Source organism: Heterodontus francisci, chromosome 32, assembly GCF_036365525.1.
Source record: "Heterodontus francisci isolate sHetFra1 chromosome 32, sHetFra1.hap1, whole genome shotgun sequence".
NCBI lineage: Eukaryota > Metazoa > Chordata > Chondrichthyes > Heterodontiformes > Heterodontidae > Heterodontus > Heterodontus francisci.
In genome coordinates, this window is record NC_090402.1 from 4,752,158 (window position 1) to 4,772,997 (window position 20,840).

Below are 20,840 nucleotides of genomic sequence, written 5' to 3' on the forward strand. Positions count from 1 at the left end.
GCTCTGGCCAGTATTCCCCTCCCAGTATTCCCCTCCCTCCCTATGGCCTATTCCTGGCCTATTTCTTATGCTGTCACTCCCTCCCTTCATTTGAGTTACACTAACTCCACACAACTAACTTACTCCATGTCAACTCTATCTTTCACAAAGAGAGTTGCACTACCAGGTGTCTAGCCACCTTAATTCTAGACTGAAGGACTGAAATTCGGCATGGGCAGCTGCACCAAGCAGTCAAAGTCAACAGAAAAGGAAAAGCAGGAGGAAAACGGTGACTGATTTATCCCCGACCCAAAACCCTGTACCCTCAAACCCCCATACCCTCAAACCCCCGTCCCCCAAACCCCCGTTCTCCATACCCCCAAACCCCCGTCCCCCAAACCCCCATCCCCCAAACCCCCATACCCAAAAAACCCCCGTACCCTAGTAAGAGTCAGTGTGTGTGGAACCCCTACCCCAGTGACAGTTACTGTGTGGAACCCGTACTTCAGTGAGAGCAGTGTGTGTGGGGCCCGTACCCCAGTGAGAGTCAGTGTGTGTGGAACCCGTACCCCAGTCAGAGTCACTGTGTGGAACCCGTACCCCAGTGAGAGTCAGTGTGTGTGGGACTTGTACCCCAGTGAGAGTCAATGTGTGGGAGACCTGTACCCCAGTGAGAGTCACTGTGTGGAACCCGTACCCCAGTGAGAGTCAGTGTGTGTGGGACCCATACCCCAGTGAGAGTCAGTGTGTGTGGGACCCGTACCCCAGTGAGAGTCAGTGTGTGTGGAACCCGTACCCCAGTGAGAGTCACTGTGTGGAACCCCTACCCCAGTGAGAGTCACTGTGTGGAACCCCTACCCCAGTGAGAGTTACTGTGTGGAACCCGTACCCCAGTGAGAGTCAGTGTGTGTGGAACCCGTACTCCAGTGAAAGTCAGTGTGTGTGGAACCCGTACTCCAGTGAGAGTCAGTGCCTTCAAAAGGAAAGTGGAGGAAAAGTGGAAAATGTCACGAACCTTGGGGGACATGGATGGAGATTGCAGGGTTCTTGGTCTTCAGGTCGAGGCAAATGTAGACATTCTTTCTCCTGTGCCAGCTCTTCCCGCTGTCCGAGAAGTTTTGTACAGTACAGGAGCCTTCTCCTGATTCCTCCTCCACACGACACACTGCACGATTCAGACTTGGACTGCCATCTGCAGGAAAAGTTATTGGGAAGGGAATTTCTTACTGGAATCAGCAAGGGAGCAGCACAAGGTGGGCTGTATCCTAACACACCAAATTCTCAGAGGGGGATGAAATGAGAAAATCAAACTGAGAGTCCAGGGAGCTGTCAGTGAGAGGCTAGATAAGGAAAACCGAGAGTATTACTTGAATAATTTGCTTGTCGGACTTAGTTAATGTGAAACGCCATTACAGAATGTCATGTTTCACCACATACATTAATCGATTAGTCGCAAAGCTGCCGGGATGTCCTGCGGATGTGAAAAGGCAGTCTGTGACTGTGAGCTCCTCTGTTCTTTGGAAAGAATTACATACCCAAAACCAATAAACTTTTAAAATAATCAATACAGGTGGTGCAGTCAAAGCTGTCTGTGGAGTTCAAAAAGTAGTTGGTACTAGATTGAGTGAGTTGGCACTGGGCTAGGTGAGTGTCAGTGAGCTCGGTTGTGGATGGGGGAGTTGGATGTTGGTGACTTCGGTCGTGGGGTGGGGGAGTCGGGTGCTGGGGTGGGGGAGTCGGGTCCTGGGGTGGGGGAGTCGGGTCCTGGGGTGGGGGAGTCAGGTGCTGGGGTGGGGGAGTCGGGTGCTGGGGTGGGGGAGTCGGGTGCGGGGTGGGGGAGTCGGGTGCTGGGGTGGGGGAGTCGGGTGCGGGGGTGGGGGAGTCGGGTGCAGGGGTGGGGGAGTCGGGTGCTGGGCTGGGGGAGTCGGGTGCGGGGTGGGGGAGTCAGGTGCTGGGGTGGGGGAGTCGGGTGCTGGGGTGGGGGAGTCGGGTGCGGGGTGGGGGAGTCGGGTGCTGGGGTGGGGGAGTCGGGTGCGGGGGTGGGGGAGTCGGGTGCAGGGGTGGGGGAGTCGGGTGCTGGGCTGGGGGAGTCGGGTGCGGGGTGGGTGAATCGGGTCTGGGGTGGGGGAATCGGGTGCTGGGGTGGGGGAATCGGGTGCGGGGGTGGGGCAGTTGGGTCTGGGGTGGGGGAGTCGGGTGCTGGACTGGGGGAGTAGGGTGCTGGGGTGGGGGAGCCGGGTGCTGGACTGGGGGAGTAGGGTGCTGGGGTGGGTGAGTCGGGTGCTGGGGTGGGGGAGTCGGGTGCTGGGGTGGGGGAGTCGGGTCTGGGGTGGGGGAGATTGACTTTGGAGAGTTTGATGCTGATTTGGAGACAAAGCAGAGGGACATGTCTCCATAGCTGAGATGAGCTTACCTCACAGGACAGGGGTCAGAGTTACAGATCTCTGTTGAAACTGGCCTCAGAGCAGTGTCACATGCTGAGGGAGGGACCCTTTGCCTCATACTCCTCGCTTTCTTTGTGCAGTACACCTCCCGCTCACGTACTCCACCCCCACAGCTCACGTTGCATGGACCAAACTCATGGACTTCCCACCTTTCAAAGATAAATGATAGAGTTACAACCACCATCACAATTCGCCTCAGTGTCACTGGGTTAATGAGTGGAAATATGAGCCAGGGTCTCTGTTCCTAATCACTATCCAGTCAACCTGCTGGAATGTGTGCACATGTGTCCCATCCCTAATTGCCCTTGAGAAGGTGGTGGTGAGCTGCCTTCTTGAACCACTGCAGTCCATGTGGTGTAGGTACATCCACAGTGCTGTTAGGGAGGGAGTTCCAGGATTTTGTCCCAGTGACAGTGAAGGAACGGCGATACAGTTCCAAGTCAGGATGGTGTGTGACTTGGAGGGGAACTTGCAGGTGGTGATGTTCCCATGTATTTTCTGCCCTTGCTCTTCTAGTTGGTAGAGGTCGCAGGTTTGGAAGGTGCTGTTGAAGGAGCCTTGGCAACAAGCAAGACTGAACTCACATGTGAGCCCAGAGAAGGTCATTTCCTTCCCCGAAAGTATAGTGATGAACTAGTTGGGATTTTACAGCAATCTAACTGCTTCATGGTCACTTTTACTGATACCAACATTTTACTTCCTGGGAGTCACAGAGTTATACAGCACAGAAACAGGCCCTTTGGCCCATCGTGTCTGTGCCAGTTATCAAGCACCTATCTATTCTAATCCCATTTTCCAGCACTTGGCCCGTAGCCTTGTATGCTATGGCGTTTCAAATGCTCATCTAAATACTTCTTAAATGTTGTGAGGGTTCCTGCCTCTACCACCTCTTCAGGCAGTGTGTTCCAGATTCCAACCACCCTCTGGGTGAAAAAGTTTTTCCTCAAATCCCCTCTAAACCTCCTGCCCCTTACCTTAAATCTATGCCCCCTGGTTATTGACCCCTCGCGAAGGAAAGTTTCTTCTTATCTAACCTATCAATGCCCCTCAATCATATCTCCCCTCAGCCTTCTCTGCTCTAAGGAAAACAACCCTAGCCTATCCAGTCTGTCTTCATAGCTGAAATGCTCCAGCCCAGGCAACATCCTGGTGAATCTCCTCTGCATCCTCTCCAGTGCAAACACATCCTTCCTATAGTGTGGTGCCCAGAACTGTACACAGTACTCCAGCTGTGGCCTAACTAGCATTTTATACAGCTCCATCATAACCTCCCTGCTCTTATATTCTGTGCCTCGGCTAATAAAGGCAAGTATCCCACATGTCTTCCTAACCACCTTATCTACCTGTGCTGCTGCCTTCAGTGATCTATGGACAAGTACACCAAGGTCCCTCTGACTTTCTGTAATTCCTAGGGTCCTACCATCCATTGTATATTCCCTTGCCTTGTCAGTCCTCCCAAAATGCATCACCACACACTTCTCAGGATTAAATTCCATTTGCCACTGCTCCGCCCATCTTACCAGCCCAACTATATCATCCTGTAATCTAAGGCTTTCCTCCTCACTATTTACGACACCACCAATTTTCGTGTCATCTGCCAACTTACTGATCATACCTCTTATATTTACATCTAAATCATTAATGCACACTACAAACAGCAAGGGTCCCAGCACCGATCCCTGCGGTACACCACTGGTCACAGGCTTCCACTCGCAAAAACAACCCTCGACCATCACCCTCTGCCTCCTGCCACTAAGCCAATTTTGGATCCAATTTGCCAAATTTCCCTGGATCCCATGGGCTCTTACATTCTTAACCAATCTCCCATGAGGGACCTTATCAAAAGCCTTACTGAAGTCCATGTAGACTACATCAACTGCTTTACCCTCATCTACACATCTAGTCACCACCTCAAAAAATTCAGTCAAGTTTGTTAGACACGATCTCCCCCTGACGAAGCCATGCTGACTATCCCTGATTAATCCCTGCCTCTCCAAGTGGAGATTAATCCTGTCCCTCAGAATTTTTTCCAATAGTTTCCCTACTACTGATGTTAGACTCACTGGCCTGAAATTACCTGGTTTATCCCTGCTACCCTTCTTGAATAATGGTACCACATTCGCTGTCCTCTGGTACCTCTCCTGTCGCCAGAGACGATTTGAAAATTTGTGTCAGAGCCCCTGCTATCTCCTCCTTTGCCTCACATAACAGCCTGGGATACATCTCATCTGGGACTGGGGATTTATCCACTTTTAAGTCCGCTAAAACTGTGAATACCTCCTCCCTTTCAATGCCAAATTGTATATCACAATCCCCCTCCCTGATCTCTAAACCTACATCGTCCTTCTCCATAGTGAACACAGAGGAAAAGTAATCATTTTAAACCTCACCTATATCCTCCCGCTCCACACAGATTGCCACTTTGATCCCTAATGGGCCCTATTCTTTCCCTAGTTATCCTATTGCCCTTAATATACTTATAAAACACCTTGGGATTTTCCTTTATCTTGCCTACAAATGTTTTTTCATGCCCCCTCTTCGCTCTCCTAGTTACTTTTTAAGTACCCCCCCCCCCCCCACACTTTCGATACTCCTCTAGTGCCTCCACTGTTTTCAGCACTCTGAATCTGCCATAAGCCTCCTTTTTTTCCCTCATCCAATCCTCTATATCCCTTGACATCCAAGGTCCCTGCACTTGTTGGTCCTACCCTTCACCTTTACGGGAACATGTTGGCCCTGAACTCTGTTTGATGGGACAGTATCGAGGGAGTTTCACTCTGTATCTAACCCCGTGCTGTACCTGTCCTGGGAGTGTTTGATGGGGACAGTATAGAAGGAGCTGCAAAAATGATTTTAAGACAGGTTTCCCTGTGGTATATCGAATCCTAGTGCTTAATCTGTGGATGGAAGTGGGGAGTGTGACCAGAGTAATGGTTTCATTTGGTGATGCCTCACTGAGACTTACCAGGGGAGACAGGCTTTACGGGTGCACTGCATGTAGCGTGTGTGGGGTTGGAAGGTCTGGTGGCAAAGTTCCTGCTGTGCCTCCTCCCTGGTCTCAGGGTCGGCGCACACGTATCTGACATCTACTACTCCTGCGAACAGATAACAGTTGTCAGGATAACTCCAATCCTATTCAAAAGGCCGCTGACCTTGCAGGCTGCCATTTGCACAAATGGTGTTGGGAGGGACAAGTTTTAAGACTAGACAGACATCCTCAGCCTCAGAGATGTCTAGAGGGACTGGTGGAAGTGGACTTAGGGACATGAGGAGGCCATTCAGCCCCTCAAAACTTATTCCATCATTCATCTATATCATGACTGACCTGTATCTTAACTCTATATACCCGCCTTGGTTCTGTAACCCTTAATCCCCTTACCCAACAAAAATCCATCAATCGCAGTTTGGACATTTTCAATTGAACCCCCAGCATCAACAGTTTTTTGTGGGGAGAGAGTTCCAGATTCTCACTCCCCTCTGTGTGAAGAAGTGCTTCCTGACATCACCCCTGAACAGCCTGGCTCGAATTTTAAGGTTCTGCCCCCTTGTTCTGGTCTCCCCCCACCAGAGGAAATATTTTCTCTCTATCGACCCGATCAAATTCTTTAATCATCTTAAATCACCCCTTAATCTTCTATAGGTGATGGAATACAAGCCTAGTCTGTGCAACCTGACCTCATAATTTAACTCTTTTAGCCCCAATATCATTCTGGAGAATTTGCGATGCTCCCACGAAGATCAATATATTGTTCCTGAGGTGCGGGGCCCAGAACTGAACACAGTTACTCCCGCTGGGGTCTAACCAGAGCTCTGTACAGCTGAAGTTGTGTAAGGGTTTAACTGCGATTGAGAAAGTAAATCCAGAATAATACTTTTTGAATCAGCAGGGGAAGAGGGAAAAGGATGAGGGAGTTGTATTTGTTCTTCGATTAGAACCAGACTGGAAAGGAAGGACTTTTTTATTGGGCACCCTGATTGTCTGAGAAAGTGGACATCACTCTTCTCGCAAGTGTATTGTCGGGAACTGCAGTCACTTATCAGCCCAGACCGGTTGAGGACGGCACGTTTCCTTCCCTGACGGACATTGGTGAACCAGTTGGGTTAGTGTGATAATTCGGTATCTTTATGGTTATTTTTGGCGCTGCCAGTCCACAGAGGGTACAGCAGTTTCGTCATTCTGAACTAGCCACCATTATCTAATTTGTAATTGACCCTACCGTTTTGTTGTGAAGGCTATGGCCCTTTAACTGCTGCGGAACAGATGAACAATATACAAAGTCCAGACAAAATAAATAACGAGGCATTCCCTCTTGGGGCTCTGTTGTTACATGCACTGATTGGTGAAGGGCTGAGGCCCAAAGACGAGGAAAGTCCTGGGTCAATCCCTGGTCTGTGGAACACAGGACTTAGGAGCAGGAATAGGCCATTCGGCCCTTTGAGCCTGCTTCGCCATTCGATAAGATCATCGCTGATCTGGTTGTGGTCTCAACTCCACTTTCCTGTCTGCCCTTCCCCCCCCCCCCCCCCCCATAACCCTTGACTCCCTTGTCTATCAAAAACCTATCTAACTCAGCCTTGAATAAATTCAATGACCCAGCCTCCACTGCTTTCTGGGGATGAGAATTCCACAGACTAACCACCCTTTGAGGGAAAAAAATTTCTCCTCATCTCCGTCTTTAAAGGGAGAGCTCTTATTGTTAAAGTGTGTCCCCTAGTTCTAGTCTCCCCCACAAGAGGAAACATCCTCCTGGTATACACTCTTATCAAGTCCCCTCAGGGTTTTGTATGTTTCAGTAAGATCACCCCTCATTCTTCTAAACTCCAATGGGTAAAGACCCAACCTGTTCAACCTTTCTTTGTAAGATAAGCCCTTCATCCCCCAGATTAGCGGTGCTGAGTTAGCTGATTGCTAATTGGCCTCAGCACCCCCGAGTTAGTGCTCCAACTCCATACTGATAACCATTCAGCGGATCATGCAGGAAAGTGTGCACGTATGTGTCAGGTGGGTTTGGGCTTTCGGTGAATGCTCTCATGGTTCAATATTCCCTAATGCACACTGTGTGGGCTTACACATGCAAATTGGAATTCCCTCCCTCAGCCTTCCCACCTCTCTCTCCTCCTTTTAAAATGCTTCTTAAAACCGCCTTCTTTCGCCAACCTTTTGGTCACCTGTCCTAATATCTCCTTATGTGGCTCAGTGTCAAATTTTGTTTGATAACGCTCCTGTGAAGCACCTTGGGCCAATTTACTATGTTAAAGGTGCTATGTAAATGCAAGCTGTTATTGTTATTGAGGTAACAGAGATTGACAAGTGCCTGTGGAACTGTGCTCGGGTGAGTGTCAGCACCTTTGGGAGAGGAGAGGGTGGAGGTGGGGGAAATGGTGGTAAAGTCTGTCTGGAGCAACAAACATGAAACTAGTGGAATGTTGTTAGTGAGGCACTGAGTCTGTCTCTGCACCTCCCCGCTTTGTATAAACACAGGGAGCACGTACAGTGATTGAACCAAGCAATACCAGTTACTCGAGCATGAATATCATCAAACCATCACCTTCACCACAGGTAGCAGAACAAGACCCCATTATAGGAACCCAGAGGTAAGTGCGTCTCTCACTCAGGATGTCTGCAATGGCTGTGACATTCGTGACATTTCCACTCTCCTTCTCCAATTGTTTGGACACCTGGAACAGCAGGATAAATAAAAATTGCGCAGACATACTTCATATATAGTAGCTCCTTATGCAATACAATAATACAGCACAGAGGAAGGCCATTCAGCCCATCGTATCTATGCCAGCTCTATTAAAGACCCGCTCCCCTGCTCTTTCCCCAAAGCCCTGTATTTTTTTTTCACTTCAAGTATTTATTAAAATTATCATTGACCTGCATTCCACATCACAACAGCTCACTGCATCAAACGAAATTCTCCTCATCTCCCCATGGTTCTTTTGCCAGTTTCCGTAATTCTGCGTCACTCTGGTTACCGACCCTCCTGCCAGTGGAAACAATTTCTCCTTATTTACTCTATCAAAATCCTTCATAATTTTGAACATCGCTATCAAATCTCCTCTTGAACTTCTCTGCTCTAAGGAGAACAATCCCAGCTTCCCCAGTGTCTCCACAGAACTGAACTCTCTCTCATCTCTGGTACCATTCTAGTAAATCGTCTCTGCACCCTCTCCAATGCCTTGACATCTGTCCTGAAGTGTGTTTTTTTTTAAACAGGCTTCTCAACTTGTCCTCTCACCTTCAAAGATTTCTGTACATTCACCCCCAGGTCTCGCTATTCCAGCACCATCTTTAAAATCGCACCATTTACTTTATATTGCCTCTCCCCATTCTTCCTACCAAAACGCATCACTTAATACATCCTGCAGAGATCTCAAACTGCTTCACAGCTATTGGATTATTTTCAAGTGGCAGCCATTTTGTACACAGGAAGATCCCATGAACAACAATGAGATAAATGAGCTGTATTAACCAATTTGTGGGTGGTGTTGATGAAGGAGGAATGTTCATGATAGCACTCGGAGATCTCTCCTGCTTTTTTCACAGAAGTGCAAGGGATTTTTTATACTTCCACCTTAGAGAGGATATTCTTATCAAAAGACAGCAATTCCAACAGTGCAGCCCTCCCTCAGTACTGACCCTAGACAGTGCAGCACTCCTTCAGTACTGACGCTCCGACAGTGCAGCACTCCTTCAGTACTGACCCTCCGACAGTGCAGCCCTCCCTCAGTACTGACCCTCGACAGTGCAGCACTCCCTCAGTACTGACCCTCGACAGTGCAGCACTCCCTCAGTACTGACCCTTCGACAATGCAGCACTCCCTCAGTACTGTCCCTCCGACAGTGCAGCACTCCCTCAGTACTGACCCTTCGACAATGCAGCACTCCCTCAGTACTGACCCTCAACAGTGCAGCACTCCCTCAGTACTGACCCTCCGACAGTGCAGCACTCCCTCAGTACTGACGCTCGACAGTGCAGCACTCCCTCAGTACTGACCCTTCGACAGTGCAGCACTCCCTCAGTACTGACGTTCGACAGTGCAGCACTCCCTCAGTACTGACCCTCCGACAGTGCAGCACTCCCTCAGTACTGACCCTCGACAGTGCAGCACTCCCTCAGTACTGACCCTCCGACAGTGCAGCACTCTCTCAGTACTGACCCTCGACAGTGCAGCACTCCTTCAGTACTGACCCTCTGACAGTGCAGCACTCCCTCAGTACAGACCCTCTGACAGTGCAGCACTCCCTCAGTACTGACCCTCCGACAGTGCAGCACTCCCTCAGTACTGACCCTCTGACAGTGCAGCAGTCCCTCAGTACTGACCCTCCGACAGTGCAGCACTCCCTCAATACGACCCTCTGACAGTGCAGCACATCCTCATTACTGACCCTCTGACAGTGCAGCAGACCCTCAGTACTGACCCCACGACAGTGCAGCACTCCCTCAGTACTGACCCTCTGATAGTGCAGCACTCCCTCAGTACTGACCCTTCGACAATGCAGCACTCCCTCAGTACTGACCCTCCGACAGTGCAGCACTCCCTCAGTACGGACCCTCCGACAGTGCAGCACTCCCTCAGTACTGACCCTCCGACAGTGCAGCACTCCCTCAGTGCTGACCCTCGACAGTGCAGCACATCCTCATTACTGACCCTCACAGTGCAGCAGACCCTCAGTACTGACCCCATGACAGTGCAGCACTCTCTCAGTACTGACCCTCTGATAGTGCATCACTCCCTCAGTACTGACCCTCTGACTGTACAGCACTCCCTCAGTACTGACTCTCTGATAGTGCAGCACTCCCTCAGTACTGACCCTCTGACTGTGCAGCTCTCCCTCAATACGACCCTCTGACAGTGCAGCACATCCTCAGTACTGACCCTCTGATTGTGCAGCACTCTTTCTCGCTGCATTGCCTTGTCAGCCTGGATTAAGTCTCTGGAATGAGGTTTGAACACACAACCTTTGAGGTCAGAAAGCTACCAGCTGAGTCACTGTTCAAATAGCCAGTATGTGACTCCATTCCATATTTTTGTACTTTACTAGAAATGTAATGTCAAGTGGTTATAAATAAGTGAGGGACCATCTATAATTGTCCTTTATTTCCCTGAACAGGTGTAAAATAATTGCTCTTTACAAAAGGTGCAAGGTAAAATATTGAAACAGGGATCGACAGTGGATACTTCCTGGGTCATATCCAGGCTTATGCATGTACACACACAGAGGCACACGCTCGTGTGCACACACACAGAGGCACACGCTCGTGTGCACACACACAGAGGCACACGCTCGTGTGCACACACACAGAGGCACACGCTCGTGTGCACACACACAGATGCACACGCTCGTGTGCACACACACACAGATGCACAGGCCCGTGCATTCACACACAACACACTCATGCACGTGCACACACATACTGGACAGGTAGAATTCATTTACCTCTGACCAGGGTGTCTGGTCCAATTCGAAGGGACAGATGCTTACGATACACGGTGTCACCCCCGGGGGCTGTGCTGTCATTGGACACAGCGTTACATTCACTTCTACGTCTATTCCGTTAATGAACTGGACGCAGGTAACGGACCGCTCGGCAACTCCAACCCCACAGGAAGTGGAACAGATGCCCCACTCTGAAACTTTCCACCTGCAATTGACAGACAGGAAGGACAGGACTTAGCAGGTGCACTGTACTGCCCAAGAGTGTTACTGAACAGGCTGCTACATCAAACAATGCAACCGGAGCCCTCTAGAGGTCCAAGTACGCAGAGCCTGGTGTGGCATTAAGCCACAATGACAAGCCAGGAGTGACTCCACAAATGGCCTCAGCAGCCTGGGATAGGGAGGGGAAATGCAACCAAAGTTCCCATTCCTGCTCCAAACCCAGTGACTCCCCACTGTCAGAACGTTCATGTATAGGGATGTCAGATAATGAAAGGACCAGGCTGGGTCATTATGCCCTCCAGAGTTGAATAGCCAGCCATCACTCATTGCCTGCTGGCGCATGCAGAAGAGTCAACTCTGGTGTCGTGTGTGACGGCAACAGGTGCCCAGGAAACCTGCATCCCATCAGAGAGAAACGGAGGAGTTTCGGGGGGTGAAGATAGACTGTGCACAATGATACAGGACACAGCGAGTGATAATCGATGCCAGAAGGGTGGATATCTGCAGCAATGCGACACTCTCTGATCAGGGCGGCACAGTGGCCGATACAGGAATACAAATAAATGAGACCTTGTGGTGATACCTGGTTAGCACCGCAGCCTCACAGCTCCAGCGACCCGGGTTCAATTCTGGGTACTGCCTGTGTGGAGTTTGCAAGTTCTCCCTGTGTCTGCGTGGGTTTTCTCCGGGTGCTCCAGTTTCCTCCCACAAGCCAAAAGACTTGCAGGTTGGTAGGTAAATTGGCCATTATAAATTGCCCCGAGTATAGGTAGGTGGTAGGGAAATATAGGGACAGGTGGGGATGTGGTAGGAATATGGGATTAGTGTAGGATTAGTATAAATGGGTGGTTGTTGGTCGGCACAGACTCGGTGGGCCGAAGGGCCTGTTTCAGTGCTGTATCTCTAAACAGACAGCGAGCAACCAGGCAAATCAGGAAAGATATCAAGGCATTAAAAAGGGTAGAGAGGAAGTTTTCCAGGATTTTACCAAGATGAGAGACTTATGTTACGAGGAGAGGTTGGAAAAGTTAGGAGGATATTCAAGTCTGAGATCCATTGATATATTGATATATTGGATTTGAAGGAAATCAAAGGATGTGAAGTAGCAGCAGGAAAATGGAGCTGATGTCAAATATCAGCCATGATCACATTGAATGGCAGAGAAGGCTTGAAGGGCCGAATGGCCTGCTCCTCTGCCTACTTCTTATCATCTTACGCCTGTTCTCCTAGGAGGAGAAGGTTAAGACATGATCTAAAAGAGGTTTTCAAAATGACCAGAGGTTTTGATAGAGCAGAGAGAGAAAAATTATTCACTCTAGATAAACACTCCCAGCACAGGTACAGCACGGGGTTAGATACAGAGTAAAGCTCCCTCTACACTGTCCCTTCAAACACTCCCAGGACAGGTACAGCACGGGGTTAGATACAGAGTAAAGCTCCCTCTACACTGTCCCCATCAAACACTCCCAGGACAGGTACAGCACGGGGTTAGATACAGAGTAAAGCTCCCTCTATACTGTCCCCATCAAACACTCCCAGGACAGGTACAGTACGGGGTTAGATACAGAGTAAAGCTCCCTCTACACTGTCCCCATCAAACACTCCCAGGACAGGTACAGTACGGGGTTAGATACAGAGTAAAGCTCCCTCTCCACTGTCCTCATCAAACACTCCCAGGACAGGTACAGTACGGGGTTAGATACAGAGTAAAGCTCCCTCTACACTGTCCCCATCAAACACTCCCAGGACAGGGACAGCGCGGGGGTTAGATACAGAGTAAAGCTCCCTCTACACTCTGTCACTCCTCCTCGAGTTTGCCTCACCACAGGAATACAAATAAATGAGACCTTGTGGTGATACCTGGGCAGGTGACATGGTTCAAAGTAACAAGTCTCCAGGTGTCGACATTTCTTGGCTGGCACCACTTCTACAAGCTTACCAGTGTCACGCGTGCTGCACAACACCCACAACCTCACTCCTGCCCCGCAGGAGATGCTGCATGATCGTTCCGAAACAGTGAACAGGTGCCTGTATCAGTGACCGTGCTGCCCACATTGTACCCATAAGGGTATCTGTGAGCAACACTCTGCTCCCTCCTGGCAGACTGAAGAATATGTAATCTCACCTGGTCCAGGAATTGCACTGTACCTGGGCCAGAGTCAGAGGGCGGTGATGAAACTGGTGCCTGTTTTTTCATAATGGATTTCTGAATCACAAGATAACTCAGTCCCACTGCCCCTCAGTCCCAGTGTGAACCACATACCTGACAGGGCAGGCTTGACTGTTACACATTTCCACTGACATGGGTCTGGCAGTATCTGCACAGTCAGCATCAGACGTCCGTTGCCTCTCGAATGCCTCTTGTTTCAGGCAGTGAACTTCCCTCTCTTGCTGTCCTCCACCACAGGAGACACTGCATGCACCGAATTCACCCACCTCCCACCTGCACACATATGGGTCAAGAACAAGGGGAAGTCACAGGTCTGTACACCAGGTTTGTCTGTCAGAGGGGCTCATCACTAATCAGAGAGCTCGGGGAACAAACAGCACAGCTGGGTCGGCAGAAAGATGGTAACAGAAAGCTGCTCCTTTGAACAGGACAGCAGAATGAAGAGAAATAAGACAGAGGGAAAAGAGGAGAAATTTCTTCATTGTTATGACCTACAGTTTAATAGAATGATCCCAGGGATGAGGGACTTCAATTACAGGGAGAGACTGGGGAAGCTGGGATTGTTCTCCTGAGAGCAGAGAAGGTTAAGTGGAAATTTAATAGAGGTCATGAAGGGTTTTGATCGAGTAAATAAGGAGAAACTGTTTCCAGTGGCAGGAGAGTCGGTAACCAGAGGGACACAGATTTAAAATAATTAGCAAAAGAAACAGAGGTGTAAAATGAGAATTTGTTTACACAGTGAGTTGTTGTGATCTGGAACGCGCTGCCTGAAAGGGAGTTGCAAGCAGATTCAATAGTAACTTTCAAAAGGGAATTGGAGAAATACTTGAAAAGCAGAAATTTGCAGGGCTGTGGGGAAAGAGCAGGGAGGAGTGGGACTAATTGGAGAGCTCTTTCAAAGAGCTGGCACAGGCACAATGGGCCGAATGGCCTCGTTCAATGCTGCAAGATTCGATGACACCTGACTGGTGTTTCCTTTAATTCAAAGCATAAAGTGTTCAAGTCATTAGGATTCCCGAATTCAAATCAGGCACCTTAATGTTCCAGAGTGTTCCTGATTGCTCAACGGTGGCAATGAGAGATTGGGACCAGGAGGATTGCAGAGTGAGACTGAGTTAACTGACCTCACCACCGTCGCAGCTGTGGGACAAGTTCCCCTGCTGAGGAATGGGAACATCAGTCAAGGTTCCTATGACTCCTGTTGTTTTTGGACATCAACTGTGGACACGATGGAGCTCAGTATTCCACACCCCACGGTGGAACATCCTGCTGACATCACAGTATGGTCTCAAATTGAACGAAAAATGTCCAATTTGGTACGGTCATGGAGATACAGCCAGAGACCCTTGGAACCCGTACCCCAGTGAGAGTCAGTGTGTGTGGGACCCGTACCCCAGTGAGAGTCAGTGTGTGTGGGACCCGTACCCCAGTGAGAGTCAGTGTGTGTGGGACCCGTACCCCAGTGAGAGTCAGTGTGTGTGGGACCCGTACCCCAGTGAGAGTCAGTGTGTGTGGGACCCGTACCCCAGTGAGAGTCAGTGTGTGTGGAAACCCTACCCCAGTGAGAGTCAGTGTGTGTGGGACCCGTACCCCAGTGAGAGTCAGTGTGTGTGGGACCCGTACCCCAGTGAAAGTCAGTGTGTGTGGAACCCGTACCCCAGTGAGAGTCAGTGTGTGTGGGACCCGTACACCAGTGAGAGTCAGTGTGTGTGGACTCGTACCCCAGTGAGAGTCAGTGTGTGTGGAACCCGTATCCCAGTGAGAGTCAGTGTGTGTGGGACTCGTACCCCAAGTGAGAGTCAGTGTGTGTGGGACTCGTACCCCAAGTGAGAGTCAGTGTGTGTGGGACCCGTACCCCAAGTGAGAGTCAGTGTGTGTGGGACCCGTACCCCAGTGAGAGTCAGTGTGTGTGGGACTCGTACCCCAAGTGAGAGTCAGTGTGTGTGGGACTCGTACCCCAAGTGAGAGTCAGTGTGTGTGGGACCCGTACCCCAGTGAGAGTCAGTGTGTGTGGGACTCGTACCCCAAGTGAGAGTCAGTGTGTGTGGGACCCGTACCCCAGTGAGAGTCAGTGTGTGTGGAAACCCTACCCCAGTGAGAGTCAGTGTGTGTGGGACTCGTACCCCAAGTGAGAGTCAGTGTGTGTGGGACTCGTACCCCAAGTGAGAGTCAGTGTGTGTGGGACCCGTACCCCAGTGAGAGTCAGTGTGTGTGGGACCCGTACCCCAAGTGAGAGTCAGTGTGTGTGGGACTCGTACCCCAAGTGAGAGTCAGTGTGTGTGGGACCCGTACCCCAGTGAGAGTCAGTGTGTGTGGAACCCATACCCCAGTGAGAGTCAGTGTGTGTGGGACCCGTATCCCAGTGAGAGTCAGTGTGTGTGGGACCCGTACCCCAGTGAGAGTCAGTGTGTGTGGGACCCGTACCCCAGTGAGAGTCAGTGTGTGTGGGACCCGTACCCCAAGTGAGAGTCAGTGTGTGTGGGACCCGTACCCCAGTGAGAGTCAGTGTGTGTGGAACCCATACCCCAGTGAGAGTCAGTGTGTGTGGGACCCGTATCCCAGTGAGAGTCAGTGTGTGTGGGACCCGTACCCCAGTGAGAGTCAGTGTGTGTGGGACCCGTACCCCAAGTGAGAGTCAGTGTGTGTGGGACCCGTACCCCAAGTGAGAGTCAGTGTGTGTGGGACCCGTACCCCAAGTGAGAGTCAGTGTGTGTGGGACTCATACCCCCAGTGAGAGTCAGTGTGTGTGGGACTCATACCCCCAGTGAGAGTCAGTGTGTGTGGGACCCGTACCCCAGTGAGAGTCAGTGTGTGTGGGACCCGTACCCCAAGTGAGAGTCAGTGTGTGTGGGACCCGTACCCCAAGTGAGAGTCAGTGTGTGTGGGACCCGTACCCCAAGTGAGAGTCAGTGTGTGTGGGACTCATACCCCCAGTGAGAGTCAGTGTGTGTGGAACCCATACCCCAGTGAGAGTCAGTGTGTGTGGAACCCGTACCCCAGTGAGAGTCAGTGTGTGAGGAACCCGTACCCCAGTGAGAGTCAGTGTGTGTGGGACCCGTACCCCAGTGAGAGTCAGTGTGTGTGGAACCCGTACCCCAGTGAGAGTCAGTGTGTGTGGAACTTGTATCCCAGTGAGAGTCAGTGTGTGTGGAACCCGTACCCCAGTGAGAGTCAGTGTGTGTGGAACTCGTACCCCAGTGAGAGTCAGTGTGTGTGGGACCCGTACCCCAGTGAGAGTCAGTGTGTGTGGAACCCGTACCCCAGTGAGAGTCAGTGTGTGTGGAACTTGTATCCCAGTGAGAGTCAGTGTGTGTGGAACCCGTATCCCAGTGAGAGTCAGTGTGTGTGGAACCCGTACCCCAGTGAGAGTCAGTGTGTGTGGAACTTGTATCCCAGTGAGAGTCAGTGTGTGTGGAACCCGTATCCCAGTGAGAGTCAGTGTGTGTGGAACCCGTATCCCAGTGAGAGTCAGTGTGTGTGGAACCCGTACCCCAGTGAGAGTCAGTGTGTGTGGAACCCGTACCCCAGTGAGAGTCAGTGTGTGTGGAACTCGTACCCCAGTGAGAGTCAGTGTGTGTGGGACCCGTACCCCAGTGAGAGTCAGTGTGTGTGGGACCCGTACCCCAGTGAGAGTCAGTCTGTGTGGGACCCGTACCCCAGTGAGAGTCAGTGTGTGTGGGACCCGTACCCCAAGTGAGAGTCAGTGTGTGTGGGACCCGTACCCCAAGTGAGAGTCAATGTGTGTGGGACTCCTACCCCCAGTGAGAGTCAGTGTGTGTGGGACTCGTACCCCAGTGAGAGTCAGTGTGTGTGGAACTCGTACCCCATTGAGAGTCAGTGTGTGTGGAACTCGTACCCCAGTGAGAGTCAATGTGTGTGGAACCCGTACCCCAGTGAGAGTCAGTCTGTGTGGGACCCGTACCCCAGTGAGAGTCAGTGTGTGTGGGACCCGTACCCCAAGTGAGAGTCAGTGTGTGTGGGACCCGTACCCCAGTGAGAGTCAGTGTGTGTGGAACCCGTACCCCAGTGAGAGTCAGTGTGTGTGGAACTCGTATCCCAGTGAGAGTCAATGTGTGTGGAACCCGTACCCCAGTGAGAGTCAGTGTGTGTGGAACTCGTACCCTAGTGAGAGTCAGTGTGTGTGGGACACGTATCCCAGTGAGAGTCAGTGTGTGTGGAACCCGTACCCCAGTGAGAGTCAGTGTGTGTGGAACTCGTACCCTAGTGAGAGTCAGTGTGTGTGGGACACGTACCCCATTGAGAGTCAGTGTGTGTGGGACCCGTACCCCAGTGAGAGTCAGTGTGTGTGGAACCCGTACCCCAGTGAGAGTCAGTGTGTGTGGAACTCGTACCCCAGTGAGTGTCAGTGTGTGTGGGACCCGTACCCCAGTGAGAGTCAGTGTGTGTGGAACCCGTACCCCAGTGAGAGTCAGTGTGTGTGGAACTCGTACCCCAGTGAGTGTCAGTGTGTGTGGGACCCGTACCCCAGTGAGAGTCAGTGTGTGTGGAACCCGTATCCCAGTGAGAGTCAGTGTGTGTGGAACCCGTATCCCAGTGAGAGTCAGTGTGTGTGGAACCCGTACCCCAGTGAGAGTCAGTGTGTGTGGGACCCGTACCCCAGTGAGAGTCAGTGTGTGTGGAACCCGTACCCCAGTGAGAGTCAGTGTGTGTGGAACTCATACCCCAGTGAGAGTCAGTGTCTGTGGGACCCGTACCCCAGTGAGAGTCAGTGTGTGTGGGACCCGTACCCCAGTGAGAGTCAGTGTGTGTGGAACCCATACCCCAGTGAGAGTCAGTGTGTGTGGAACCCGTACCCCAGTGAGAGTCAGTGTGTGAGGAACCCGTACCCCAGTGAGAGTCAGTGTGTGTGGGACCCGTACCCCAGTGAGAGTCAGTGTGTGTGGAACCCGTACCCCAGTGAGAGTCAGTGTGTGTGGAACTTGTATCCCAGTGAGAGTCAGTGTGTGTGGAACCCGTACCCCAGTGAGAGTCAGTGTGTGTGGAACTCGTACCCCAGTGAGAGTCAGTGTGTGTGGGACCCGTACCCCAGTGAGAGTCAGTGTGTGTGGAACCCGTACCCCAGTGAGAGTCAGTGTGTGTGGAACTTGTATCCCAGTGAGAGTCAGTGTGTGTGGAACCCGTATCCCAGTGAGAGTCAGTGTGTGTGGAACCCGTACCCCAGTGAGAGTCAGTGTGTGTGGAACTTGTATCCCAGTGAGAGTCAGTGTGTGTGGAACCCGTATCCCAGTGAGAGTCAGTGTGTGTGGAACCCGTATCCCAGTGAGAGTCAGTGTGTGTGGAACCCGTACCCCAGTGAGAGTCAGTGTGTGTGGAACCCGTACCCCAGTGAGAGTCAGTGTGTGTGGAACTCGTACCCCAGTGAGAGTCAGTGTGTGTGGGACCCGTACCCCAGTGAGAGTCAGTGTGTGTGGGACCCGTACCCCAGTGAGAGTCAGTCTGTGTGGGACCCGTACCCCAGTGAGAGTCAGTGTGTGTGGGACCCGTACCCCAAGTGAGAGTCAGTGTGTGTGGGACCCGTACCCCAAGTGAGAGTCAATGTGTGTGGGACTCCTACCCCCAGTGAGAGTCAGTGTGTGTGGGACCCGTATCCCAGTGAGAGTCAGTGTGTGTGGAACTCGTACCCCAGTGAGAGTCAATGTGTGTGGAACCCGTACCCCAGTGAGAGTCAGTCTGTGTGGGACCCGTACCCCAGTGAGAGTCAGTGTGTGTGGGACCCGTACCCCAAGTGAGAGTCAGTGTGTGTGGGACCCGTACCCCAGTGAGAGTCAGTGTGTGTGGAACCCGTACCCCAGTGAGAGTCAGTGTGTGTGGAACTCGTATCCCAGTGAGAGTCAATGTGTGTGGAACCCGTACCCCAGTGAGAGTCAGTGTGTGTGGAACTCGTACCCTAGTGAGAGTCAGTGTGTGTGGGACACGTATCCCAGTGAGAGTCAGTGTGTGTGGAACCCGTACCCCAGTGAGAGTCAGTGTGTGTGGAACTCGTACCCTAGTGAGAGTCAGTGTGTGTGGGACACGTACCCCATTGAGAGTCAGTGTGTGTGGGACCCGTACCCCAGTGAGAGTCAGTGTGTGTGGAACCCGTACCCCAGTGAGAGTCAGTGTGTGTGGAACTCGTACCCCAGTGAGTGTCAGTGTGTGTGGGACCCGTACCCCAGTGAGAGTCAGTGTGTGTGGAACCCGTACCCCAGTGAGAGTCAGTGTGTGTGGAACTCGTACCCCAGTGAGTGTCAGTGTGTGTGGGACCCGTACCCCAGTGAGAGTCAGTGTGTGTGGAACCCGTATCCCAGTGAGAGTCAGTGTGTGTGGAACCCGTATCCCAGTGAGAGTCAGTGTGTGTGGAACCCGTACCCCAGTGAGAGTCAGTGTGTGTGGGACCCGTACCCCAGTGAGAGTCAGTGTGTGTGGAACCCGTACCCCAGTGAGAGTCAGTGTGTGTGGAACTCATACCCCAGTGAGAGTCAGTGTCTGTGGGACCCGTACCCCAGTGAGAGTCAGTGTGTGTGGGACCCGTACCCCAGTGAGAGTCAGTGTGTGTGGGACCCGTACCCCAGTGAGAGTCAGTGTGTGTGGAACCTGTACGCCAGCGAGATGTCAGCACCTTCAGGAATGCAGGGAAAAAACTTGCAAGAAACATATGTTTTGCTGTGGAAGATTTCACCCATAACCTTACCATGGAGTGCACGGTGCAACAATGCAAGGCTCCAGCCTATCAGGAGGCCTCGCTGACTGCAAGCAATGCTGCTGTTCCACTTCTTCCTCTGAGCTGCGTTTGACACACTCATAGTGGACCCTCACAGTTCCTGCAACAATGCAAAACACACCAGAAATAGTGTCCTCAGTCTCCTCGATCACTTGCACAGTGAAGAATCCAGCACCTGCTGAATAATCAGTGAATCTGTACAGTTTCACAGTGAGTAATCCTTACCATGTCGATTAAACATTAATAATTGGTGTGGCTGCTGTATGAAGTCATAGGAATAATGAACCATTGATTCTGAATATTATTGGCATTCCTCACCTGTCCCACAGCTTGCTGAACAGGCTTCAGTAAACTGGAGCCACATATACAAATCCTCCTGCTTCGGAACGTAGAGACTGTAAGTGATGTTGGGATTTACAATATCACCATATTGCTTCCCGTACTTCTGGTACAACTGGGATTACAAGGAAAAAAAAATGCGGGTAATTTTACAAATACATGGAGCGGCGGGGATGCCACTGTTTACTGGCTCATTAAAAAATTTATTTCTCAGGATGTGAAAACTGAAAGACAGCACCTCTAACAGTGCAGCACTCCTTCAGTACTGACCCTTCAACAGTGCAGCACTCCCTCAGTACTGACCCTTCAACAGTGCAGCACTCCCTCAGTACTGACCCTCCGACAGTTCGGCGCTCCCTCAGTACTGACCCTCCGACAGTGCAGCACTCCCTCAGTACTGACCCTTCAACAGTGCAGCACTCCCTCAGTACTGACCCTCCGACAGTTCGGCGCTCCCTCAGTACTGACCCTCTGACAGTGCAGCACTCCCTCAGTACTGACCCTCCGACAGTTCGG

General features: G+C 51.4%; 1 protein-coding gene across 2 annotated transcripts in view; it reads right to left on the reverse strand.

The window, feature by feature from the left end:
* Window positions 1-20,840, reverse strand: part of adamts13 (ADAM metallopeptidase with thrombospondin type 1 motif, 13) — a 101,492-nt gene that overhangs the window by 19,655 nt on the left and 60,997 nt on the right. The window contains exons 19-26 of one of the 2 annotated variants that reach the window (XM_068012040.1): window positions 20,304-20,439; window positions 19,956-20,085; window positions 13,358-13,537; window positions 10,873-11,077; window positions 7,973-8,102; window positions 5,389-5,518; window positions 2,393-2,572; window positions 995-1,171 (exon numbers count right to left, since the gene is read on the reverse strand). In XM_068012040.1, coding sequence (XP_067868141.1) covers window positions 995-1,171; window positions 2,393-2,572; window positions 5,389-5,518; window positions 7,973-8,102; window positions 10,873-11,077; window positions 13,358-13,537; window positions 19,956-20,085; window positions 20,304-20,439 — 1,268 coding nt within the window. The remainder of the gene's footprint in view (window positions 1-994; window positions 1,172-2,392; window positions 2,573-5,388; window positions 5,519-7,972; window positions 8,103-10,872; window positions 11,078-13,357; window positions 13,538-19,955; window positions 20,086-20,303; window positions 20,440-20,840) is intronic. The other variant, XM_068012041.1, reaches the window with a different exon arrangement.